Source organism: Callithrix jacchus, chromosome 6 (genome assembly GCF_049354715.1).
Source record: "Callithrix jacchus isolate 240 chromosome 6, calJac240_pri, whole genome shotgun sequence".
Lineage (NCBI taxonomy): Eukaryota > Metazoa > Chordata > Mammalia > Primates > Cebidae > Callithrix > Callithrix jacchus.
This window is the reverse complement of record NC_133507.1, coordinates 123,262,972-123,290,614: the sequence shown is the minus strand read 5'-3', so window position 1 is coordinate 123,290,614 and position 27,643 is coordinate 123,262,972. Positions and strand designations below refer to the sequence as shown.

The following is a 27,643-nucleotide window of genomic DNA, read 5'->3' as shown; positions in this document are numbered from 1 at the left end:
TCTTATCACTTGGTCCTTCTGGTCACTGGCCCCATCAGAAGGCTACCTACAGGTCTTACCCTATGTCACCTCATTAGCATAAACTCAAGTGTTTTCAAAGGGGCTTATGGATAACAAAAGATACTACTATCATTCAGAAAATTCAAGTTTTAGCTGAGGAATAGAAACCAGGGGCAAAGTCCACATTTATTCATATTATACTGCATTTACCTTCCCCATCTCCAAGACTAAGAGGCCAGGAGTCCAGCTACTTAGACTAGCAGACCACCAGCTAGAGTGGATGCTAAGGAGTGCACACATACACACGCACACTTACAAACATACACACTGACATATTCACACAGGGCACACACATATATGTACACTCTCACAGGACAAGTATGCACACACAGCTGCACACATGAACAATGACATACATGAATATGACACATTCATAGGACTGACTATATAGACATGCACGTGCATATGCCGATAGGCATATATGGAGGTGCACTGTGACTCACAGTTGTGCATGCATGCACACAAGCATGCACATGTACTCACATGGGCATATAAGCACATCCCACACACATTCACTTACACACATGCACACACCCAACACACACACTTGAGGCTTCAGGCTGCTCTGTTGTCAGTCCTGGTCCTGCCTTGCGTTCGGTTTTCACCAGATTCTCCCTTTATAAGGATGTCTAAAGTAGGTGTGAGTATCCATTTGCTGTGATTTGTCTCAGGCCAGGCAACTTCCTAGGAAGGCCCCAGGTGGGGACATAACAGTACACCAAATTTGGTTCATTTGCATCAAAAGGGCATTGCTGCCACACAAGTATAAAGGGGAGGGGATTGTGAAAGAGAAGTTCCAACCCTGGAATGATTTCTAGGTGAAAACAATGTCTCTAGGGATAGAGAATGTTGGGGGGAAGGAAGGGTTTTAATTTTGGCTATCTCAGCTTGAAACAGGAGCTGCAAACACAGAATGGAACTATTAATCTGCGAATTTAATTTATGCTTAAAGAATTCAACTATATATGCTTTGGGGAGAGAATGAGATGGGGGTGTGCTGGGCGGGAGGGCGGAGAGAGAGAGCAAGCAAGACTGATTAAAATACTGAGGCATTCTGTCCCTGAGTGATCATGAAATGAAAGATGTGAAATCTGTTGCCTTTGTGATGGTGCTGTGTTCCCATGTGCCTTTCAAAGTGTGAGTTTCTCGCAGCCCTGAGTGTGATTCTGCTGTTAACAGAGTACCTCTTTATACAATCTGTCCCCAAACACATGTCATCTTCATCTGGTGCTCAAACTGAGAAAGCAGCCCACGCCTTCAATGAAGGAGAAACAGCTGCCTGGACCACATGTTCCTGAAAATGGTCTCAGTCTCCAGCGTGGCATCTTCCCAGGGATTTTCAGAGGTAACTTGGGCTCTTAGCAATTTTTGCTCTATGAGCTACCTTTATTTTAGATGGAAGCCCCAGGGCTGCTGTTGCACTGTCCTTGCATTATTGCTCTGTATAAGTGTCTTAGTCACCTCCTTGACTATCCACTCCTTAAGGATAAACACTTTTAGTGGGGCTAAATCCTAGAGGGAATGGCCTTGCCCTGACTCACCCTACTACAGAAATCAGGGTCCTTCCCTCTCCATGAACAGGCTCTACCCTGGGCTGGAGTTGACTTCTGTCTGGGGACTCTTTTTTTTTTTTGAGACGGAGTTTCGCTCTTGTTACCCAGGCTGGAGTGCAATGGCGCGATCTCGGCTCACCGAAACCTCCGCCTCCTGGATTCAGGCACTTCTCCTGCTTCAGCCTCCTGAGTAGCTGGGATTACAGGCACGCGCCACCATGCCCAGCTAATTTTTTGTATCTTTAGTAGAGACGGGGTTTCACCATGTTGATCAGGATGGTCTCGATCTCTTGACCTCGTGATCCACCCGCCTCAGCCTCCCAAAGCGCTGGGATTACAGGCGTGAGCCACCTCGCCTGGTCCTGTCTGGGGACTCTTTTGCTGGCAGTGTCATCGGGCTCTCTTGCCTCAGGGGGCAAGGGCTATGGCTCAGTGTAGAGTATGCCTGGTAAATCTAGTAGCGTGCCTCCCGCAGAAGCGCAGGGAGCTATGTCATCAAATGCTGCTGCCAGGAGTGAGGAAAGCACAAAAAAGCATGGCAGTACATGTGGGTGCAGCAAACCCTTAAAACATGCACTGACCCTTTAGGAATATGCACGGGGAACGTTAATCCCACTGACTCATCGGAAACAGTGTTGATTACCCCTTTCCAATGGAGTGCCTTTTAGAAAACTTACATCACAGCAGCCATGCGGTCCTGGAAATGAGCAACATACAGGCCATTGGGGGGCGGGGCATCCATACACCTTGGGAATGATTACCTTGACCTGCTGGCAGTGCCTTTCCGGGTGCTCTCACGTTCGGGAAACTTGGGGGGCTGCTGTGGCCTGATGTCCTAGGGCTGTCCAGGCCGTTCTGGCTTGCAGGACGTTTTTTTCCTTTAATCGGGGGTAGAAGATCTAGTGGTGGGATCACATTGTGGGGCGGGGCATCATCATCTTTAAAAACAAAAGGGGAAAAAGCCTGTGTAAGAAAATGGAATCAGCAGGAAGGAGAAGGAAACTCTCTTCTAACTTGGTTGATGGACCTCGGTAAAGACTGCCACGAAGAGCTGGTCAGTATTGTGGCTAAGAGGGAGAAACCAGAGTGGTTTATTATTATTAATAAATCATCCAGGCCGGGCGCGGTGGCTCAAGCCTGTAATCCCAGCACTTTGGGAGGCTGAGGTGGGTGGATCACGAGGTCAAGATATGGAGACCATCCTGGTCAACATGGTGAAACCCCGTCTCTACTAAAGATACAAAAAATTAGCTGGGCATGGTGGCGCGTGCCTGTAATCCCAGCTACACAGGAGGCTGAGGCAGGAGAATTGCCTGAACTCAGGAGGCGGAGGTTTCGGTGAGCCGAGATCGCGCCATTGCACTCCAGCCTGGGTAACAAGAGCGAAACTCCGTCTCAAAAAAAAAAAAATCATTCTAACACCAGGATGGTTTATTCCAGTCATTCTCAGGTTGTCTCACTTTTCCAGTCCTGCTTGGCATCAGGGATCTGCTCTCTCCCATGGCCAAAATGACATGACTCTTGGCTAGAATCATGGCAGTTCATTTGGAAAATTGCCAAGAACTGGGAGGAACTGAGTGGTGATTGCTTTTATTCTCATCTTGTGGATGAAATCCTGAGATATAAGGAGCACCGGAGAGGCTGCCACCTGCTTCCACCCCCAGTCTGAAGGCTATGACTAGGGAGATCTCAGCTTTAGAGCTGATGAGATTGTTGGATACAGATTTCTGACCGCAAAGCAGTTTTGCTAGGCAGAGTCCATGATCACATTCCCTCCTCCGGGTTAAAGTACAAGGTGCTACCTTCCAGATGGAAGTCAGAGGGTGTCAGGATTGATGGTAGCGTTCCATAAAGCACACCCTACCCTCTGCCTCTGTTTTCTCCTCTAACACCAATAGGGCCTGCTCTAGGAAGGCTGAAACCCAGGAACCTAAGTGACTGAGGCCTTGGCTTCACCTCTTTCAGTGAGAGTAATCTTTATTTCACTTCTTTCCGAGCGAGTGGTCTTTATTTCACATTTAAAACAACAGTTGTTATTAATATTTGGGTTTAAACGCTGGCTTCATGTGGTCTCAAATTATCACAGACTACTTATTCATTAAAGAGGCAAAGTGTCTTTACATGGGGAAACGGGGCAGACATCACCTTTAACCAAATAATAAAATTTAACATCACCTACAATGGAACAAACTGACATTTTGCATCCCTATGATGGGCTGAGAAGGATACAACATCACCTCTCTGATATTCCTGCCCAAAATGTCTGAGATGAATCTCATTATGAGGAAATAGAAAAATCCAAATTGAAGATAATTCTGCAAAGCAACTGGTCTGTCTTCTTCAAAAATGTCGATGTCATGAAAAACAAGACTGAGGAACTCTTCTAGATGAAAAAATTCTGAAGAGAGGGACCACTAAATGTAGTGCATGATCCTTAGGTTGAATTCTAGGTTGGGAAAAAAAGCTACAAGGAACGTTATTGGTATAAATAGAGAAATGTGATTATGAATTAGAAAGTACTATTACACCAGTGTTTGCTTTCTTTTTGTTTTTGAGATGGAGTCTCACTCTTGTTGCCCAGGCTGGAGTGCTGTGGCACAATCTTGGCTCACTACAACCTCTGCCTCCTGGGTTCAAGCGATTCTCCTGTCTCAGCCTCCTGAGTAGCTGGGATTATAGGCATGTGCCACCACACCCAGCTAATTTTTGTATTTTTAGTAGAGATGGGGTTTTACCATGTTTGTTAGGCTGGTCTGTAACTCCTAGCCTCTGGTGATCCACCCGCCTCGGCCTCCTGAAGTGCTGGGATTACAGGTGTGAATCACCAAGCCTGGCTCAAACTGCCTCTTTAGATCCCTTTCTTTCTGCATCTATTCCCAGGTTCAGTCACATGCATAATTTATACCAAGGGGCTTCTGAAACCAGTTTCCTTCTGGCAGAGTGGCAGAGGAGGGACAAGTTTTGGTACAGTGGAAGATGAACAGTATGGAAGGTGAAATTCGCTGGTGTCGTTTGTCTTGTGGCTCCGGCTGCGCACCTGGTGTTGTGGCTCACAAGTAGAAAGGTGCTTTTTTCTCTGTTTGCAGAGTGATCCTTGCCCATATTTGGATTTTTAAAAAAGGAAACACTAAAGTCTTTAGGATAATTAACTCCCACTTAAGAGAGAGACCAAATAAGCCTCTGCCTCAGTAATCAAAGGACATTCTCAGAACCTAAATGTTTTGAGAACGTCCTGACTTACGTTCATTATTTAGTTTATTCTTTTATTCTTTTTTATTTTTTTGGGTATTAGAAAAGTCACTATATTGGGTTTATTCTGAGAGGGAATGTAGTATGATGAGTTAGAACATGGGTTCTGACATTAGAAGCCTTGAGCTCCAATCCTAGTGAGTTCCACTCCACTTATAGTTATGTGACATCAATTACTCATCTCTCAGAGTTGCCGTTTTCTGATCTGTAAAAGGAGGAGAGGGTTGTTGTGAGGAGTACCTGAGAGAATACATGTAAAAACTAAGAGTGCCTGGCACAGAGGAAGAACTCCATACACATTAATGTGCATCGCCTATTTCTGATACCAGTAGTCAGAGGTCATTGACATCTGTGATATTGTCATCTCGCACATGCCTTTTGGAAAGGAGACTCCGTTTTCTGAAAATGGGGAGCTTTCTGAATATGGCCTGTTACTTCCAACCTATCTAACACATAAACACAAACACTTAGATGTACCCATGTGTATAATTTCAAATGTCTACATGTCGTGGAAAGTGGAGTGAATACTTTTATCAATATTATGGACTTTTATTTTTTTTTAGACAGGGTCTTGCTCTGTTGCCCAGGCTGGAATACAGTGGCAGAATCTCGGCTCCCTGCAACCTCCACCTCCCAGGTTCAAGTGATGCTTGTGCCTCAGCCACCTGAGTAGCGGGGATTACAGGCATGTTGCCACCACGCCTGGCTAATTTTTTGTATTTTTAGTAGAGAATGGGTTTCGCCATGTTGGCCAAGCAGAGAACTCCCGACCTCAAGTGAATCCCTCAGCCTCAGCCTCCCAAAGTGCTGGGATTACTAGCATGAGCCACTGCATCCAGCCAATACTATAGACTTTTTAATGAATAGATACCTGTTTATAAACAGATTAGAAATGACATTTCATTGTTTAAAAATACAGGACAAATTAAAAGGCATGCAGCAAATTTTTGGTAGGTTTGATGCTGGTTTTTTTTTTTGTTTTCTGTTTTTTTTTTTTTTTTTTTGAGACAGAGCCTCGCATTGTTGCTGGGCTGGAGTGCAATGGTGCAATTTTGGCTCACTGCAACCTCCGCCTCCCAGGATCAAGTGATTCTCCTGCCTCAGCCTCCTAAGTAGCTGGGATTACAAGCACCTGCCACTGTGCCTGCCTAATTTTTTGTATTTTTAGTAGAGATGAGGTTTCACCATGTTGGCCAGGCTGGTCTTGAACTCCTCACCTCGTGATCTGCCCACCTCAGCCTCCCAAAGTGTTGGGATTACAGGCATGAACCACCTTGCCTGGCACTTGATGCTGTTTTACATCTGCAGTCAGAAAATAGAAGTAGTAAGTTAGGGATATTAGTAGTGAGTAACTTAGTAGTGAATGAGTTAGAGAGTAAGTAATTGGTGAGTTGGACACTTCACTTTGGTGAAGGTAGCTGCTGTCTGAACAAAGGCCATCTTTCAGTGGTTGCTGGTGAACTAACCTCCCTTCCAGCCTCCTTTTCCTTGTATGTGGACCCTTGTGTGTCTTGCCTTGCTTCCCTTCCGAGTGAGGTTCTCGAGGGATGCTGGAGGGAGGGAGGAGCTACCTTGAGGCAAGAGTGAGTCCCTGCCCATGTCCACTGGGAGATGCACCGTTAGCTCCCTTGGCTTTTCTAAGGACGCATGCTTCAAGGGCAGTTTCCACACAGGCCTGGCCTCTTCGTTTATTTCTGGTTCTGACTCAGGGTGTGGAGCACCTAGGAGACAGAGAGGAGGCCAAGTTGTAGCAGGGGTCTGTTGTTTTTGCCTAATGTCTCTTCTTTTGGCGACCTATCCCTTCCCTGCTCACACCATGTGGTTTGGGTGGAGCAGTGTCCACTTGCTGATTCCAGAGAGGGGCATGGAACTGAAGCCTGGCATGAGTACCTCATTGCCTTAGCCACAGAGATTGCTTCCGGGGTGGGCACATCACCCAAACGCAGTAATCAGGTGATTTCTGCGCTTTGCAAGAGCTTTTAAGAGGCATATCCTTTCTATAAAAGTTAACAGGAAGGAAATTAGCATGGAATTGCTAGAAGACATCTTTATCACTTGATTGTAAGAGCCTGCTTGACAGGAAAAACTAATAGAGTTGAGAGACAAGTACTGCACACATATTTTCTGAGGCCTGGATTCAGCTGGTCCTGCAGTTACCTGATTCTTGCATGAACAAATTCCTTCCTTCCTTCCTTCTTTCCTTCTTTCCTCCCTTCTTCTCTTCCTTCCTTCCTTCCCCCTCTCCTCCTCTCCTCTCCTTCTTCCCTTCCTTCCTTCCCTTCCCTTCCTTCCCTGTCTCCCTTCCCATCCCTTTCCTCCCCTCCCCTCTCTCCCTCTCTCTTCCCCCTTTCTCCCCCCTCCTCCCTCCCTCCCTTCCTGTCTTCCTCCCTTCCATCTTTCCTTCCTTTTTCCCCTTTCCTTTCCTTTGTTTTTGCTTAACACAATTTGAGTTAGGCTGCTGATACTTTTTAAATGAGAGTCCTCATGACATGTAAATGAGGGAAGAACTCCATGGAATCACTTTTTTTCCCCCGCTCTGTGGCCCAGGCTGAAGTGCGGTGGCACAATCTTGGCTTAGTGCAGCCTCTACCTCCCAGGTTCGAGCAGTTCTCTGCCTCAGCCTCTCGAGTAGCTGGGATTACAGGCGCCTGCCACCATGCCTGGCTAAGCTTTTTGTATTTTTAGGAGAGATGGGGTTTCACCATCTTGGCCAGGCTGATCTTGAACTCCTGACCCCATGATCCACCTGCCTCAGCCTCCCAAAGTGCTGGGATTACAGATGTGAGCCACCGCGCCCGGCTGGATTCACTTTCTTTGTACCGGATTCCTATGTTTCATTGTCAGTGTGTTGGCAAGCTCAGTGCATCTGGCTTTAAGAATCTGGTTCATGATGGTCTGGTGGTTTTCCTTACCTTCCTATCAGGGTCATCATGGAAAATAATCAGATCTAACCCAATCTTGTGAATAGTCTTGTCTCTCTTTGTATTAAGTATATCTTTTTATTCTGATGCTTTGACGTCTGGGACCTTACTGTCCCTCCCAGGGCTGGCTGATTCCTAGAGAGAGTAAATGACTTACCTGGGAACATATTTGTCATATGCACCCCAACCAACCCAGAGTTCCTAACCCCCCAGCGGCCTCCTTTATTGAACTCTTATATTCCCAGCTACTATCCACCTGCTGTAATGATCAGAGGACCAGTACCGGACAGCAAGGGACAGCCCCTATGCTACAGAGCTGGCTGAATTATGCAAACTAGACAATTCTAAACCTGCTTAGCTTGCTTGCTCTGCCTTGTCCATATTTCCTACAAAAACCACAATACAACCTCTTGCCTGTGCTCCCTGCCTTCTGCCTCCTGGAGGCTGGTGCACCCCCACGTGGTCCTGCATGGTGTGGCACGTATCCTCCTCTTGGGAACTGTGAGTAACAAACTAACTTTTCAATGCCAACTGTCTCCTTATCTCTTGGCCTCACCACACCTGAATAATAAGACCGACATTTAAAAACAGTGTGTTGTTGATTTTTTTTTTAAGGAGTGGAGTAATTTTTTTGGTAAGGTAAAATCTACATATAGTGAATTGTACAGATCTTAAGTGTACAGTCAATGAGTTTTGACAAATGTATAATCTGCAAAACCAACCCAGAGTGAGAACATTTTTGTCACCCCAGAAAGTTTCTTCATGCCCCCTTCCATTGGTCTTTTAAGTTCGACCATTAGGTGTTTTTTTTTTCTAGTGAGAAGTCCAAACAGCTTTAGAACAAAATGGCTGTCTGGTGTGATTCTTAGGAGTCAAACCATCTAAGAAGCCAGTGACAGTCTCTAGAAAACTCAGACTAGCAACCCTGTCAAAACTAGGATGGCTTATGCCTCAGAGATTCCAGAGAAGTCTCCAGAGCAAGAATATGTCTTAAACAAGAGTACTATGGAAGAGCCGGGTGTGGTGGCTCACGCCTGTAATCCCAGCACTTTGGGAGGCCAAGGCGGGTGGATCATGAGGTCAAGAGATAGAGACCATCCTGGTCAACATGGTGAAACCCCGTCTCTACTAAAAATATAAAAAATTAGCTGGGCATGGTGGCATGTGCCTATAATCCCAGCTACTCAGGAGGCTGAGGCAGGAGAATTGCCTGAACCCAGGAGGCGGAGGTTGTGGTGAGCCAAGATCGCGCCATTGCACTCCAGCCTGGGTAACAAGAGCGAAACTCCATCTCAAAAAAAAAAAAGAGTACTATGGAATGACAGGAAGGTCAGAGTTTCTCCTTGTGACACAGGCTGAGAAGTCACTCAGAAGCCTCCCCTAAAAAGCCCACATCCACAATTGGAATTGATCTCCCTTGCTCATATTCTCTTAGAACTTCACTTAGAAGCACATAATCTCCGCCCTGGCAAAGATTGTAGAGGTCATCCCTTACATATAACCTAATTCAAAATCAGAAAAATGACTTTTTGGATGAACTTTTATCTTTCTTTTATAAAATGAAGATGCAAAGATTTTCAAGTGTCCTTTTTACCTCGGCTGCCAGGAAACTCGGCTAAATCCAGTACTTACCTCAAACCATGAATTCATCTCAGATATCTGATAACATCTATTTCTCTACTCCTTTTGACCAGTTTTTTTCAATGTCAATTTTAGTTGTCTTGTTTTACATATTTAGTTTTTTGTAAGCTGCCTGAAAAATTCTTGCCCTTTTATAACACCTATGGTGTGTCTGACTTATTTATGTATATGCCTATCTTCCTTTCTCTTCCATAGCTTAATAAAGTACATTGCTTAATGAAATGTATAGTAAATATTTTAAAAATCCAATTGAATATGATCAGAAAAGATCTTCTAGATTTTATCCTTTTTCCTTCTTTAAAAATTATTCTGTGAAAGGGATGACCATAGGGAAGGTCAGCCATGATGTAGGAGCATGTAGAATTGGCAGGAACCCCATCCCAGGCTCTCAGGAGCGTTCATGCACTCGGGACCTACCTCTTCTGTGGGTTTTTTCTTTTAGGGGGTGTCGGGTGTGGTAATGAATCTCCATTGGGAAGATGAAGAGCTCTGTTGGGGGCTCATTGGTTTTAAATTGGCTCTTCAGGGGCTCCAAGACTCTGGGTGATTCTTCTGAGATAGGAGGTAATTTCAAAGCCTTTGGTGCCTGGAGAAAATTTAAAAACAAAACAAACATGGCAGGTATCCAAACCCTGCTGCCTGCAGGGGCAAATGATACTGTCTCTTATTGTATCTCTTGCACCAGGAGCTGCTGAGAGAGGTAAGCTAATCCAACTGGGAGCCGCTATCTTACTTCAGTGGTGCCACTTGGTCTCCTGGGATCCAGCATATGCCCCTGTTAGTCCTGACTGGGATTCATCTGAGAATTATAAACATGCTCAGTTTAAGGGCCTTTGGGAGGATATATAGTCTTTCTTTTTCTTGCAGCTGGGGAAACTGAGCCGGACTAAAATGACATAGCTGAGACCTCTTTGTACTGATTGGGAGAAATCTCAGCATATGTTGTTAAGGGACAAAGCAAGGTGCAGAACATTGTTTGAGCAAGGTTTCCCCTAGGGAGGGGCAGGAAAGAGCATTTGTGATTGCTGACCTTATCTAAGCTCTCTAAGCCACAATTTCTTCCCCTGTAAAATAGGAGTAATCATACTATCTACCTCATAAGGTTGGTTGTAAGGATTAATGAGCTAATATATGCAATTATAATATGTTTGAAACTAGGATTCTTTCCTTATTTATTTGAGAGTAGACTCATTAGCATTTATCTAGCCACTAGCAGAAAAATTGAGGCTTTTTCATGCTTATCAAATATGAATATAACTGACAAAGAATTGCTGTGTGTCAGAATCAGCAACTAATTTGGTCCAATTTTTTTCTGCCCCCAAAAAGTGTGTGTGTTCGTGTGTATATGAGCGATTTACTGGGGTAGTAGTAAGAGCCTCCTGTTTCCAATTATTCAGAGGTTGCTGAAGGTTTCTCCTTTTAGTTTGCAACTTTTAACATATGAACTTGGCTCTATGAAATGTATGCATGTGCTCGTTTCAGGAGTTCAGTTTCATAGGAGGAAAAATAAAAGCATCAGGCCTGCTGTTTGCTCCTGGTCCAAGGAAATCTGGGAAGTCAGATACCCTTCTGGTATCTCCTTTTTAGTACTCAAAAAGAAAAAATAAGGTCAGAAGTGTACATAAGCAACCTATATATTTAGAGTTGGTTGAGGAAGGAAATTCAGCCAAATCTATGCAGGCTAATATTTATAATTTTGAGACATTAAGAAAATGATTAACCAAACACACGCACATAGGATCTTTATGTTCCTGGAGACCTTCACTGTCCAGGTGCCGGCTGCCCACCAACTGCCCTCTTTTGAATACTGACCTTGTGCATTTTGTTTGACAAGGTTTGCATTGAGAAATCAATGTGGAAACTCAAATGATTTGTGTGAGGTATGGCTGACAAGCCAAGACTTAATTTCTTTATTCTAATTAAAAATTTACACAGAGTTTTAATATGGTAGAAAATATTGCTTTCCTCTATGATACCATATGCATGGGTTGAGGGAAGGAACTCCTTTACTCTGGGCCTGGCTCAGTTTGGGGTTGACCCAGGAGTGAAGTTGAGGGCTTTCCTTGGGCTTGTGGTGAGCTTGGTAGGTCAGGCCTGCTGTTCCCTTCTGCACCAAAGGAACCTGGGAAGACAGAGGCCCTTCTGGTGTGGATGAAAAGGTTTAGATGAATGCAGAGACAGAAAATCTGAGAAAATCTTGAACAGACTATAAAAAACCTCCCTCACTGGCACCAGGACCACCTGGAGTGCCCATGGCTACTTCAGGGCCACTTCAGATAACATGAATCCCTACAATTAATCAACATTGCTGTAGATCACAGTCAGATACAACATGCTTTTCTAAAAGCACCTCATCTCTTCTCATCCTTCTACTGTCCCTGAAAGGTTGACATCATTATCTGTATACACAGATAAAGTCACTGTGCTCAGAGCATGTGAGTGACCTGCTCACGTTCCCATAGCTACTATGGGCAGAACATTCTGGATCCCTTGCTTGTCCCCATTTATCACTGGTGCCTGCAAACACTGAATAAAGACCCACATAGAACTGCAAGGCAGGACCGGGCCAGAGACAGACAAGGACATTTCCAAAAAAGAAGGTGTAATTGGCCCCTGGAGGAGGTTGATAAACTTGCAAAATTTCCCCTGCATTTTCAAAGGTAGTAGACTTTCAGTAGAGCCAAACTGCTGCTTGATTCAAGATCTCCAGCATTTTGAATCTGAAGTGGGTTTACTGTTTATAAACTCAGATTCTAGTCTTTAATACATTTACAGATAATCCCCAGCCCCTTAAGAAATCAAAGGATTCTGTTGCTGCTAGGGAGTGTGGTAATAACACATGTTTAAGGTAGAATTGGTGGCAGCTGAAATTCCTTGCACTTCACGATTTTCAACCTTTATTAAATTACTACAGCTCTATCCCAGCTCCACCTGGTAAGCTCAGATGCTAGAGAGGTCAATTCTTTCTTGAGACATTGTTTTGAGTCACCCTATTTCTAGATTGGGATTAATCTCTTTCTCTCCCTGTCCCTGTCTCTCTCTCGTGCATGCACAAACATACATATACATACAACCTTTTTCTTCTTCGCTTCTCCAGGGGGGTTTATTCCGGAGCCAGTGGCAGTTACTACAGGAGGGAAGAGGCATCTTTCAGCAGGAAGCTCCTGTAACAAGTGGCCGATTCTGGCCTTGTGGAGTTTCATGTTCCTTTGTTTATCTTTAAACACAAGATGAGAATGAGAATTTATTAATTGCAGGCATGAGGATGAACAGTTGAGTTTTGACTTTTATCACGTTGGTTAATGGGGAGAAAGGCAGGGAGAGTGCTGGGGCACTGTGACAGCCCTAGCTTTGGGGGAGGCAGGTTCAGGGAGCCTCAGTCTCCTGATCTGGGTTGAATACTTGTTGGCTGAGTCAGGTGGTAAAGAGAATGATGAGAATAATAATTAATATGTACTGAGCTCTAAATATGGGGAAAGAATTAGGTAGAATATTTCATATACATTAACTCAATTTCCACAATAGCTTTATGGGGTTATTATCTCCATTTTACAGATGAGAAAACTGAGCATCAGCAATATTGGTTAATATGCCCACAATCACAGCTGTAAGTGGGGGTAACTTGAGCCCAGACAGTGTGATTTCTGGATGACGCAGCTAAGCACTAGGCAAAGAGGTGCCTGCCAGAGTCTCATTCCCACATCCAGCTAGATTCTGGCTTTTCTCTTTTTTTATTTTGAGGCGGAGTTTCACTCTTGTTGCCCAGGCTGGAGTGCAGTGACACGACCTCAGCTCACTGCACCTCTGCCTTCTGGGTTCAAGTGATTCTCCTGCCTCAGCCTCCTGAGTATCTTGGACTAGAGGCATGAGCCACCTCACCTGGCTAATTTTGTATTTTTAGTAGATTACAGGGTTTCTCCATGTTAGTCAGGCTGGTCTCGAACTCGCAACCTAAGGTGATCTGCCCACCGTGGCCTCCAAAGTGCTGGGATTACAGGCATGAATCACTGCGCCTGGCCTGGCTTTTATTTTCTAAGGTGAGTGGCACAAGGAAGTGATGTTCGGGGTGCCTCAGTGTCCTCAAATGAACTCTGCATGATTGGATTCACCCAGATCAATGAGCAAGACATTTGGGCTCTTACCACGGAGATCTGCCTTCCTATTGGGGAAGGCGCCTCCACAGAAGGTAATGTGGGATTTGTCACTCGGGAGCCAAGAGTGATCCATGTGGCCGTGCCCAAAGGCCTTCCTGAAGGTTTGCTGTGTCTTTTCACTGTAGCTTTTTTTTGAAGCATGTAAACGAAGGTGATTCTCTGTTGACGTGTCCTAGGGAAGGCAGATACACATTCCTGTAAACAGGCTGTCATAAAGGGGCAGAGCAGGTTTCTTTAACAGTTAAGTCCTTGTAGCTAAGCTTGTGGTTTCAAAGATGAAATTTCTTTTGCAGATTGGGAAGAAAAATAAGGCAAGCTCTCTGATGCTGTTTATTACAATAAAACACTTTATTATTAATGATAAAATGATACTTAGCCATGCCTGACAGATAGTGCTATCTGGTGAAAAAAATTAAAAATTTTGATTAAAAATCAAAATAAAGTGCTAGTATTGGTGTCTTCATCCATCATGAAATGTTTCTTAGGCTGAAGGCAGTGGCTCACCTCTGTAATCCTAGCAGTTTGGGAGGCCGAGGCAGGAGGATTGCTTGAGCTCAGGAGTTTGAGACCAGCCTATGCAACATAGTGAGACCCCATCTCTACAAAAAATTTTTTTAAAAATTAGCCAGCCATGGCGGCACAAACCTGTAGTCCCAGCTACTCAGGGGGCTGAGGCAGGAGGATTGCTTGAGCCCAGGAGGTCAAGGCTGCAGTGAACTGTGCTAGTGCCTCTGCACTCCAGCTGGGCAACAGAGCAAGACCCTGCCACCCTCCCCTGCAAAAGAAGAAATGTTTCTTCCCTCTGCCTTTCCATTCTGTGGCTCTTGTTCTCCTTGGCATATGACCTTCTTGTAAGTCAAATGAGTTTATTCAGGATGGGAGCAGATGTTGTCTATGTTGCTCTGAACAATTGTTACCTTGTACACACACACACACACACCCCGCCTTAGAGTTTAGAAAGTGTTTCTACATTGTAACTCATTTAATCCTCACAATAATCTTGTGAGACATATGATAATAGCTCCATTTTACAGAAGAGGTTAACTCAGGCTCAAGGTTACGATTCTTGGACAGGCTCATCACAACTAGCAAAAAGAAGGACCCAAACTAAGGCTTTTCTGAGTCTAAGGCAATAGCTGTTTTCCAAACAAGATTAACAGCTGCCAAGATGGGCAAAGGGTCAGGGGAGAATCTGTGGTTACATAAGTTTGGAAAACCTAGAGTTTAACCAAGTTAAGCTGGTGACTATGTTACAGAGCTTCTTGAAGCCCACTGTATCTAACTACCCATTTCCAGGAGGAGAAGGTATGCAGCACTTCTCCAGCGTATTTGCCTATGAAACTCTTATTTCTTTATTTAGACACAGAGTTTTGCTCTGTTACCCAGGCTGGAGTGCAGTGGCACGATCTTGGCTTACTACAACCTCCTCCTCCTAGGTTCAAGCAATTTTCCTGCCTCAGCCTCCTGAATAACTGGGATTACAAGTGCCTGCCATCATGTCTAGCTAATTTTTGTATTTTTAGTAGAGATGGGTTTTGCCATGTTGGCCAGGCTGGTCTTGAACTCCTGGCCTGAGGTGATCCACCTGCTTTGGATTCCCAAAGTGCTGGGATTACAGGTGTGAGCCACTGCACCCGGCCAAAACTTTTTAAAATGGAGCATCTTGCAATGCTAGAGTTCCGTAAGTGACACTTCGGGGAAATGATGGTCAAAAAGGTCAAAGTACTCTTCCCTTCTCTGGAGCTCTCAAGAAATGGCAAATGGAGAGAGAATCCTCTCTGTAGTCAAGAACAATGAGAGAGGAGAGCCCATTAGAAGTGGTACCTCTGGCCAGGCACGATGGCTCATGCCTGTAATCCCAGCACTTTGGGAGGCTGAGGTGGGCGGATTGCCTGAGCTCAGGAGTTCGAGACCAGCCTGGGCAACATGGTGAAACTCCATCTCTACTAAAATACAAAAAGTTAGCCAGGCCTGGTTGTGCTTGCCTGTAGTCTCAGCTATGTGGGAGGCTGAGGCAGGAGAATCGCTTGAACCTGGGAGTTGGAGGTTGCTGTGAGCCAAGATCATGCCATTATACTCCAGAATGGGTGACAGAGTGAGAGTCTATCTCAAAAAAAAGAAAGAAAGAAATGAAACAAATGGTACTTCTGCCCGTGTTTCATCTTCCGGCCAGGACTGCTTCCTGAATGGTAGCAAGCGAGTCCCCTGAAGGCCGTGGTTCTTGGCTAGAGGGTCCTGGTCCAGGTGTCCAGCAGCTTCAGCTTCCCCTTCATTCAGGCCCTGTTGACCTGCAAAGGTGAACAATGGGTCAGCTTGTCACCCCCAAAATGGACATGGTGTTCTTGCTGCCTGCAAACTGCCTGCCTTCTTGCTTCTCTTCTCTGAGTGAAAGTGCTCAAGGCCTTCCCTTGCTCTCCCTCCTCCCTTATTTCTGTATTTCTTATGCTGCCTCCTCAGAAGTGGCAGCCAGGTTTCTGGAAACAGCTGCACTAGCATTCAGGAGGCTCAGAGGTGAGTCTTCGTTTCTTGGACACAGTTTCCCCATCTATAAAATGGGGATACAGATTTCTTGCCCTTATTTCCTTGTAGAGTTATCCAGAACTAAATAAGATAATGAATGTCTCCCTTTGTAAACTGTGAGGGATTAGTGGATGACAGTGGTGTGCTTATGGTGGTGTGATGTGCAGTCTGCTCTGTTGTCATGGAGGGCTCAGCCTGAAGCAAGCTCTTGGGATTCCTGGGCTGTCTCCTAGCTCTTTACTTGTGGAAAAGCCTCTGCTGAATGCACTGAGTGGGACTGCTGTTTAGCTCTCTGAACTTATCCTGTCTGCAACCTTCAGGAAGGATCTGAGTCAACAAATGACTCCAACATAGGTAATGAATCTTTCATCAGTGGTTTAAGGGGTCCTGCAGCTGTTTTCATCACTTTCTCAAGGTAGATTTATTGCTGAAACAGTCTGGCACAGCTTCCTTGTTTGGAGCCAAGCTTTAGCAATACCTTTATTCCCAGCATGTGGCTCCATGGAACAATGTGGGGTTGTCTTTCAGCCAGGGGCTCTGGAAGGCTTCGGGGGCTTGTGCGTGATGGAGCATAAGACTTCTGGGAGCTGCTCCTCCTCTGCCTCCAGCAGCCAGCCTCAACTTCCTTCTTTGCTCCCCCTCATTATTTCCATCCTTGGTGTCACTGGGCCAAGAGTCAATTGCCCACAGGTGGGGCTACTCCAGCCCTTCTTTTTTTTTTTTCTTCTTAAACATCATCATCTGATTCTCCTTCCTTTGCCCACTGGCTCCTGGAGGCTGTGCTGGATGTGAACTGAGGCTGAGTGTTGGTGGAAGAAATATAGGCTCAGGCTCAGGTTCAGGTTTACAGGGTCTGCTCTGGTTTTAGTGGCCCAGGGAAGTCTGATGGGCTGGGGACTCATTAATATGAGGTGACTTGGGGCTACATTAGGTCTGCTCCTAAGAGGACCTCAACTTCATACAGACTGCAGCACTAAAGACCTTCTGGGATATTCTAGAATGAGTCCTTGTAGAATGATTCCTTGGGGTCAAACCAGACACTAACTAGGTCCATCTTTCCTGGTCAGATTCACCTGGAACCAGATGCATGTCTGAGGTTGGAGGAAGTGAAATTCTAGCCAAGTGGCCACTTACCTACTGAATAGTCTTTTTTTTTTTGGTGGGGTTGGGGGATATAGTCTCACTCTCTTGCACAGGCTGGAGTGCAGTGGCGTGATCTTGGCTTACTGCAATCTCCACCTCCAGGTCCAAGTGATTCTCCTGCCCCAACCTCCTAAGTAGCTGGATTACAGGCATGGATCACTACACCTGGCTAATTTTTGTATTTTTAATAGAGATGGGGTTTCACCATGTTGGCCGGGCTGGTCTTGAACTGCTGGCCTCAAGTGATCCACCTGCCTCAGCCTCCCAAAGCGCTGGGATTACAGGCATGAGCCACCGTGCCCAACCTGAACAGTTTTACACTTTGGCTATCTAAGTTGGGGCGGGGGCATTGTGAGTAGGGGGATACAGAAACAATCTTTCCTTTGGTGATATCCCAGGTGAGTTTGAATTTGTGATTCATCCAGTGGAAGGGAAAACAAGAATTCCTTTCTTAGTAAACATCATCATCTGATTCATTTATCTGTGCTTCATAGAAACAGGTTTGCAAGCAAAGTATTGGAAGCTTCAGTTGTTGAAAGGAGACCACAAAACTTAGTCTCTCTGTATCTCAAATATGGATTCAGATAATCCAGATAATGTGCATTGGAGTAGCTCTGTCCTCTCCTGTGATTTTTCACAAACAACCCAGGGAGGAAGGAATGCAGACTTCAGTATTTACATTTTACAGATGCGCAAACTGAAGATGCAGGGAGCTTAAGTGACTTGGCCAACATCACAGTGTTGGAGGACATGGGATTTGTAGCTGGGACTTTTGCTGCTGATTCAGATAAAGTGTCAGGCAAAGAGTGGGAAGCCAGTGGAAGATAAGGTTCAAACAAATGAAAACATCAGTCAGGGTTCAAGTTACAGCCACTGAACTATTTTTGTTTCTTTTAAAACATATTTTTTTGGCTGCTGTGATTATGGGCAATTGGGCATTACAATTAGTAATTACGCTTAAAACACTAGCTAAGGAGGCATCATGAACATTTAATGAGCACTTAATATGTACCAGCTTCTATTAATACATTATCTCATTTAATTCCCACATGCAACCCTGTGAGATAAAGATAGGTATGGTCATCTCCATTTTATAAATGAGGAAACCGAGGCCCAGAGTGGCTATATGGCTTGGATTCAGTGCAAATGGCCACATGTTTAATCATTATTCGATACAGACTCTTTGTTTTCTGCCTGATTGTAACAGCTTCTTGGTATATGGCATCAATTAGGAAAGTCACTTTATCCCTCAGGTGTGCAGTGTTAATCCACCCATAAAATGAAAGCTCCGAGGCTGAGCACAGTGGCTCACACCTGTAACCACAGCACTTTGGGAGGCCAAGGTGGGAGGATCCCTTGAGAAAGGAGTTTGAAACCAGCCTGGGCAACATGGCAAGACCCCATCTCTACAAAAAATATAAACATTAGCTGAGTGTGATGGTGTGCTCCTATAATTCCAGCTCCTTAGGAGGCTGGGTGGAAGGATCGCTTGAGCCCAGGAATTCAAGGCTGCAGTGAGCTGTGATCACATGGCTGCACTTCAGCCTGGGTGACAGAGCAAGAGCAAGAGCTTGTCTCTAAAACAAAAACAAAAAAAGACTCAAGAAAGACTCAGTTGAAATGTTTAATGACCCCAGGCTCTGAGAACCTGCCATATTCTTCTCTAGTCATTCAATAAACCAGATTCTCTACTTATCCTGACCAGATCATTTCCCCAAGGATGGAGCTTGGTCAGATACTGCCATTGTTTCTGAAAAATATATATTTTAGAGACAGGGTCTCACTCTGTCACCGAGGCTGGAGTGCAGTAGTGCCATCATACTGCTCACAGCCTTGAACTCCTGGGCTCAAGTGATCCTCTTGCCTCAGTCTCCCCAGTACCACCATGCCCATCTAAAATTTTAAACTTTTTGTAGAGATAGGATCTCACTGTGTTGCCCAGACTGGTCTCAAACTCCTAGCCTCAAGCGATCCTCTCTCCCTGGCCTCCCAGAACATGAGCCTCAGGTATGAGCCACTGAGCCTGGCCAAAAATCTTACGTTGGGCTCTTGCTCTTTTATTTTCTCAAGACTCTGCTACCAGCCAAGGCCCTCGTCTTTGCATATTACTGCTACCCACTTGTCTTCTCCCATCTCCCTTACCAAAGGCAACTCCTGGCTCTTTTAATGCTTCAAGTTCCATAGAATAATATTGACAGGGTCAATCCCCATAGTACTAAACAGTTTACAGGTAGCTCACAAGAATTTTCTATGTAGCCACGATGTAGATCTTATTGTGCATATTACAGGGACGAGCAAACAGAAGCTCAAAGAGTTTAAGTGACTTGCTTAAGATCTTACCCTAGTTAGTGAGAGAACAGCCATTTTGATACACATTTCTGGCTCCAATCCTATGTATATATTTCACATTATATTGCCAGAATAATCACAGGATTAAGGAATATTAAAGCAGAACAGATCTAAGAAATCATCTAAAATCTAGAGTCTAGACCTATACTGCCAAATACAGTAGCCATCAGCTGCATGCGGATATTTAGATGTAAATTAATTAATATAAAATAACATAAAAAGCTCAGTTTCACTGTTGTACTACTACATTTCAAGTGCGCAATAGCCACATGTCGCTAATGGCCACTTTATTTAACAGCACTTATGGAACATTCGATCACTGCAAAAAGTACTGTATTGGACAGTACTGGTCTGCACTAACCCCTCATTTTACACACTGAGGGCTATGCAACCCAGAATCCCAAGACCTCATTTTGGGAAACTCCATTTTAAAGTGTTAACAGTCCAAATATCCGAGAAGTGGCCATAAAATCAACATGTAAATCAACATGTACCTTGTTCAAAAGATTTTCCTTGTTGAATCCAACATGAAGGGAAGACAGGCAGGAGATGGTATTTTGGGGGTACACCTGAAAGATCCTGCTGTGGCCTGAGCTTCTTTGGTACATTAAGTTGACTGTCCTGGAGCAGCACAGAATCCTTGATGTATCCTGAAGAGTAGGTCAGGAGGTATTGATAGAAATAGTGGACACCAACTTCAAGTTCTTGGCAATAACTACAAGGTTCCTCACTTGCACTAGTCTTGGCTTTGGACATTGCCCATTAGGGAAGACAATTAGAAGATGAGGGAGATTAAAAAATCAGATAGAATGCATAGAGGCTTCCCTGTTCAGTGTCTTGGGTGCTTCTGGTTCTGTGCTACATGTGTGCTTCCTCCACCCCATCATTCCCAAGAACTGGCTCTCCCTGGTAGAAGGAACATGGCAGCTTCTTTGGGATGAAAAGCTCCTCCTGCCTTAGGAGGAGATCCAGTGGTAGTGGATATATCCTGTTTGTTTCTGTAGGCCCCATGGTCAGCAGCTTCCTCAATCCGGTCATTCTCTAAGTATTCACTGAGGGCTTCCCTATGAGCCCACCCCTTGGCCAGTGAAGTAGATACAGAAGAACCAGACTTGGGCCCTTTTAAAAGGCACTCATATAGCTGGGTGTGGTGGCTCACACCTGTAATCCCAGCATTTTGGGAGGCTGAGATGGGAGGATCACCTGAGGTCAGGAGTTTGAGACCAGCCTGGCCAACATGGTGAAACCCTGTCTCTACTAAAAATAGAAAAATTAGCTGAGTGCAGTGATAGGCACCTGTAATCCCAGCTACTCAAGAGGCTGAGGCAGGAGAATCACTTGAACCTGGGACGGGGAGGTTGTAGTGAGCCAAGATTGTGACACTGTACTCCAGCCTAGGTGACAGAGCAAGACTCCGTTTCAAGGAAAAAAAAAAAAAAAAAAAAGAAGAAAGCACTCATAGTCTATTGGAGAGACAGAGCTCTCTTGTGTTCTGTATGACTCTGAGTGTTAGTGTGATGTAAGGTCAGAAAACAAGGAGCTTGATAATGACTGGAGTTGTTAGCAAAGACTTTGTAGAAGATGTGGACTTGAAGGGTGGGGAGGATTAATCATAGGGGTGTAAAGAAGAAGTCCCAGAGAATATATATATCAGTATCACAAAGTGGGAAGCTCTGAGATGTGCAGGAAGAGGGTGGCAGGGGCCATTGGGCTGGTGAGCTCACACTTGATTCTTGCCACTGTGCCTCCAGCTTGAGGGTCTTACCTTCAAGAGGGACTTTGGCAAGGAATTATGGCAAGTAGCTCAAGAATGTGTGTGTGTGTGTGTGTGTGTGTGTGTGTGTGTTTTCTAAAACCACATGTTTTAGCCATACTCCATGGAAGACTCAGAGACATTTTTTGAGATTAAGAGGGGTCTTCATTCTGGGGAATGTTGGATCTAGGCTATGGGAGAGTGGCCTGCTTTGCCCTCTGCCCCACCCAATGAGAAACACTTCTTTGGTTAAAAGACTCTTTCTCACAAGTGTCAAGTAAATGGAACTGCCTGTAACTGTGGAACTGCTCTGGAAGTAAAACCAATGACTGGACACGCCCACAACTTTCATTTTGCTTCAAGTCACCACTTACTAGGGGAGAGAATTGTTTTCTCTTCTTTCTCAGGGTAAACCTATAAAGCAGGAAGAAAGTCAGTCTTTCTCTGGTCCTGCCTGTTTGCTGTTGCTGAAGAAATGGCAAACAGCTGACTTGGGCACTGGCACATTCTCTGCTCACTCTTCTCAATCCCAACAGGTTTGCCAAATAAAATACAGGATGTCCCAGTTAAATTTGAATTTTAGATAAACAATGAATACTTTTTTAATAGAAGTATGTCCTGAAGATTGCAAGTGTAACTGTTTATGTATGTTGGGGGATAGGGGTGGGTATGCACATGCTAAATCTGGCAACTCTAATCCCCAACCACCTCCCGTTTTTGTTTTCAAGCATTTACAGAGTGCATTTAGGGTCTGTTCAGAAGGGTGTCCATCACACACCTAATGGATTGTGCTGGAGAACCGCTATCTTTAAGAGGAAGAGTCCTAACATTTTACTTCCGGGAGGGCATGGGATCACCTCAGATGGGGAACTAAGGAATGTTGGGAAGAATGTGGAACTGGGGGTGCAGAGTGGATGTGACTTCTGGTCCCAGCTCTGCTTTTGACTAAATGACCTTGGACAAATTACTTTGTCTCTCTGGGATTCTTTTTCCTTATTTTGTAAAAGATGGGGGTTGAATTGGAGGGTCTCTGAGTGGAGAAGATTGGGAAGAAAGTTCTGGCCTGGATATGGCATGCGAGGCTGCTGAGGGGGAGAAATGGAAGTGAAGGCAGGACTTCAGGCTGTCCCTCCCTCTGCAAATGCGCCAGAGGACAAAGGGTGGGAGCTGTGAAAGAGGCTTGTGAGCTACCAAGTGTGGGGACTTTGCTTTAACACAGAATTGGGCTTGAAATCCTGGTGTTTTAGGTCTTGATGAAAAACACACTCTCACACCAGAATGGGAGGTAGTGCAGTTTGGGGTGTGCCCCCCTCCCATTTCCCCACTGACCTGCACACCAGAGCCTGTACATGGCGTCTGGGGGCCGAGTCTGCAGGAGGCCTCGGAGGTATCTCTTGGCTGAATGCCCTGGCTGGATCTGCCGTTGGGCCTGGCTCTCCAGCTGACTTCGGAAGTGGAGGTATGGTTGCCAGGCTCTGTCCTGCTCCCCCTGTTGGGATACCAGTCAGGAAACCACACAGCTGTTGGGCCCTGAGCTGCCCAGTGATACAGGCTGGTTGGTACAATCTTCATCAGTAACCCAGGAAACTCCCAGAAGGTGCCAGAAGGCACCAAAAACAGATGCCTCGGCCAATAGACATAAACCAAGAGCTCACAGAGCAAAGCTCTGAAAGGCCCCTGCAGGCTTGCAGTTGGAAGCAGAAGGAGAAATGACATATACCAGACCCCATCTTGAGATAGAGCCTTAGGAAAGGATAAAAGCTTCAGAAGAAAACACATTACCTAGTTCAGCCTGTGGAAATCATTTTAGTATCTTCAAAAAATGGTTCTGTACTATAATCGGAAAGCCAGCTCACAAATCTGCATTGGCATTCAGTGTTTGTAATATGAATAATGGGACAGACAAATCATATCCATGTTCACAGGGAGCCTGGCATTTTGAAAATATCTGGCTCTGATGCATTTCATTTAAGCTGGGGAGAATTTTCTGGGAACCTACCTGCCAAAGTCAGTGCCACTGTGTAATACATCTTGGGGAATAAATATGAATAATAACATCTTACAATTGACTAGAAATTTATGTTATATATAGAACTTTATTTTATTTATTTATTTATTTTTTAAATGGATTCTTGCTCTGTCACCAGGCTGGAGTGCAGTGGCGCGATCTTGGCTCACTGCAACCTCCGCCTCCTGGGTTCAAGATATTCTCCTGCCTCAGCCTCCTGAGTAGCTGGGATTACAGGCATGCACCACCATGCCCGACTAATTTTTGTATTTTTAGTAGAGACAGGGTTTCACCATGTTGGTCAGTCTGGTCTTGAACTCCTGACCCCGTGATCCACCCACGTTGTCCTGGGATTACAGGCATGAGCCACTGTGCCTGGCCAGAACTTTCACCTCAACTGCAATCCTATAAGGTAGACTGAGTTACTACAACCACTTAAGTGACGTAGAAACTCTCAGAGGATGATTGCTTAGGCACAAGAATAGCAAAAGTGTGACATTTGTATTGACATCTCTCACCCTCCCCAGTGCCCATGGCAGACATCCCTAATCAATCACAGCATTCTTGATTGCTGAACTGAAGGTGATCTCAGAATCCACTTTCTCCTTAAAAACATTTTTGAAACTGAGGTATAATTTATATAACATGCACAGAGATTAGATATTCGTTTGATAAATATTGACAATTGTATATACCCTTGTAAACATCACAGAAAACAAAATACAGAATACTTTGATCCACCTAGGAAGTTCCTCATGCCACTTTCTAGTTAGTGTCCTCCTACCCACTAGGTAATTGCTATTCTGATTTCTAACACTGTGGACTGTTTTTTTCTGTTCTTGAACTTCATATAAATGGAAACATACAGCATATATTCTTGCATCCTCCATGAAAGTGATCCACACCGTGTTCCAGTGAGAACTGGCATGAGAGATGAAGTCCATTTAGTCCCCTTTGGCTAAGCAGCTCTCTCAAGGCAACAATATAGCCTGGAAGGATAGAGGGCAACTGTATGGATCCAGTTAGCAGTGGAATTGGGCTTGAATCTGGGGCTTCCAAATCCACATCAGGGCAAAGACTCTTGTTCTTTAAGAACTGACCATCTCATCAAAGGACCAGGATTTAGCACCATGAACCGGCTTGATGTCAAAACAAGAAATAAAAATATTTCAAAGCAGGTGCCTCAGTGAGTATCCCAGACTGTAAGAACTGTAGTCTAGAGAGGCTAACATTTTCATAAGTGTTAGGATGAGGTAAAATCTGACTCCACAGGCTTGAACAATGAGAGAGAAAGTTTGTTATCTCATGTAACAAAAAGACCAAAGGCTAGAGAGTACCAGGGTTGGTTAATTCAGTGGCTCAATAGCTCTGGCATCCTGAAACTCATGCTGTAGGCACCAAATCTGTGTCTACCCTTCAGAACGGTCTTTCTCTTCAGTCTTACGGGCCTGCAGAGGCTGAACAATGGACACAGGGAAACATCAAGCGGGTCTAAAAAGCACAAGCCGAAGAGTGGGAAGGAGGCAGCCTGTGAGAAAGCCTGGAAAAGAGCCCTGGATTTTAGGGCCAGAGTGCCTGGACTCCAGGCTGGCTCTGGTTCATGGGAACTCTGTGATCTTTGGTGAGCTCTGGAACCTTCTGAAGCTCTCTCTAAAGTGGAGCTAATAGAGTTAGAGGGGTTGGAGAGTGCATGGGTTCTGGAATCAACCTGACTCCGGCTTCACAGTGCCTGACACATACTAGGGGCTCGATATTGTGGGGAAATGAATAAATGAACACACAGTTCCAATCCCAGCCCCACTACTTCTCAATCTTCTGCGTTATAGAATTTCACCCATAATACTGACATAATACCTCTTTTTTGGTGTAAATGAAAAAATGTAAGTGAACGGTGTCCCACTGAGCCAGGTTATGGTAAGATGAGAGGTGTATCCTCTCCCTGCCTGTCCTGCACTCGTGAAAGCGCTTTCTCATCTCTCAGCAGTCCTAATGGGAGCCCAGGAGAACATGGTGGAGAGAGTGGAGGCTTTGCCTTAAGATGGGATCGATCTTGAGAGCTTGGTTAATCACTTCTTTCAGTAATTTTACTCAGTGTCCTCAGTATAAGGATCATATGAGCTGAGGTATGTAATATGTAATGCTTAGCATGTAGTAGGTGGTGAACCAACTATGTTGGTTCCCTCCTTTCCCTTGTCCAGGGGATGGGAGACTATGCTAACTGCCTAAACTTTTCCCCCACTTACTTCTTTTTGCTAAGAGAGCCCAGTTTTTTGTCAGCAGATCTCCTTTCCCAAATAGTCATCCCTAATTGTCCGTGGGGAATTGGTTCCAGGACCTCTGTGGATATCAAAATCTGCATATGCTCAAGTCCCTTATATATATATATATATGTGGTATGTATATATATATATATAATGGTGGTAGTAATATTTGTATGGTATAGCCAGTCCACATCCTCACGATACTTTACATTGTTTCTAGCAACTTATGATACTGAATACAATGTAAATGCAGTATAAATAGTTGTTATACTGTTTTTTAGGTTTTTTTTTTGTTTGCTTTGTTATTTTTTTTTTTCCTGAATATTCTTGATCCCTGGTTGGGATCGAGACATGGAGGGCCTTGCTTTCCTAGACTCTGTCATGTCTCAGAATGGCCAACAGACCTAGCTCTGGCCAATGAAACTAAGAGGAAGCTACTTGGAGCCTCTGGAAGGTCTTTGATTCCTTAGAGAAGGAACAGCTGTGCAAGGGTGGCTTGGTGGCCCTTTTATTCTGCTTTGAACCCAGATTGACCTCTGGAAGTAAAGAACCATCTTGTGAATGTGCACTAACAATCCTAATAAGAAAAACCAACATTAAAAGGATAGTGGAAGGAAAAGATAGCACTTGAGTCCTTCATGGCATCAGCAAGAAGCTGAGCAAGCATAAAACTCCTACCTTTCCATTTTGTGTTACTTGAGATAATCACATCTCTTTATTGCCTAAATCAGGGGTTGGCTTTTTTTTTTTTTTTTTTTTTTTTGAGACCATCTTGCTCTGTTATCCAGGCCGGAGTACAGTGGCGCTAACTCAGTTCACTGCAACCTCTGCCTCCCAGGTTCAAGCCATTCTCCTGCCTCAGCCTCCAGAGTAGCTGAGATTGCAGGTGCGTGTGACCACACCCGGCTAATTTTTGTATTATTTTGTAGAGACAGGATTTCACCATTTGGCTAGGCTTGTCTTGAACTCCTAATTTTAAGTTATCTGCCCATATTGACTTCCCAAAGTGCTGGAATTACATGCATGAGCCACCATGCCTAACTTGGCAAATTATTTTTTTAAAGGGCCAGATGGAAAATATTTTAGGCTTTGCAGGCCATATGGTCTCTTGCCACCACTCAACCTGTCCTTGTAGTGCAAAAGCATCCACAGACAATATGTAAACAAATGGTTATGGCTGTACACAAACAAGCAATGGGCAGAATTTGGCCAGTGAGCTGTGTTTGCTGATTCTCCAACTTCAACCATTGATAATCATGAAATCTGTTGCTTGCAGCCAAAAGTATTTCTGATATGTGGATACAATATAATTTAAAGCTGCTACAAATTTCTGATATGTGGATACAACAGATTTAAAGCTGCTACAAATTCAAGGGATGGGAAACAAGCACTGGAGAAAAGGGGATGATGAAGATGGATTGATAACTAACAAAATCACATCAAATGAGTCCAAAAAGCACAAGCGGCAGAGTGGGAAGGAGACAGCTTGTGAGAAAGCCTGGGAAAGCACCCTAGATTTAGAGCCAGAGTGCCCTAAATCAAGGTTCAAGAGAAAAGAAAGCGTGGCTGACTATTCAGTTGGCTTTACTCCTTGGGGACTTATGAATTAAATGAATGCTTAGAATTAAAACATAGAACATCACCTGCTTCTTAATGTCTGGAAAGTTTATGTGGCAGGTACTTCAAATGCAAAAAGAGCCTAGAAATTCAGTCTCATGTGGTCTTGAGGCTTTTTCCAGAGGACATGAAAGAAAGAATTGTAGAGATGATGGTGGAAGCCAAATGACACTTTCACACACTCCATTTTTTCACTCAGCCATACGATAGATATTGTTGGGTACTTTTTATATGCCAGGCACCATGTTGGGCTCTGAAATATGGAGCCATTACACCAGAGGCCTTTTCTGGGTGAATTGGAACCTCATTTCTTTTCTGTGAATCTTTGCTTCGACTGACTTTTCTCTGAATACAGTAAGGACCACCAGCCTCTTCCAAGATGCTGTGGCCCCTGTGCAGATGGGATGATGTGCT

The 27,643-nt window shown here is 44.6% G+C and overlaps 1 protein-coding gene across 29 annotated transcripts in view; it reads right to left on the bottom strand.

The window, feature by feature from the left end:
- The window catches only part of KIAA2012 (KIAA2012 ortholog), a 128,999-nt gene that overhangs the window by 86,274 nt on the left and 15,082 nt on the right, over window positions 1–27,643 (bottom strand). For 18 of the 29 annotated variants that reach the window (XR_013519043.1, XM_078328190.1, XM_078328192.1 and 15 more), the window contains 8 exons: window positions 22,673–22,832; window positions 20,085–20,240; window positions 15,724–15,866; window positions 13,567–13,750; window positions 12,499–12,641; window positions 9,842–10,010; window positions 6,329–6,583; window positions 2,375–2,551 (listed from right to left, as the gene is read on the bottom strand). Coding sequence is in view for 28 of the 29 variants with exons in the window: in XM_078328190.1 (XP_078184316.1) it covers window positions 2,375–2,551; window positions 6,329–6,583; window positions 9,842–10,010; window positions 12,499–12,641; window positions 13,567–13,750; window positions 15,724–15,866; window positions 20,085–20,240; window positions 22,673–22,832 (1,387 nt within the window). In the remaining variant the exon portion in view is untranslated. The remainder of the gene's footprint in view (window positions 1–2,374; window positions 2,552–6,328; window positions 6,584–9,841; window positions 10,011–12,498; window positions 12,642–13,566; window positions 13,751–15,723; window positions 15,867–20,084; window positions 20,241–22,672; window positions 22,833–27,643) is intronic. The other 11 variants (XM_078328201.1, XM_078328194.1, XM_078328195.1 and 8 more) reach the window with 4 other exon arrangements.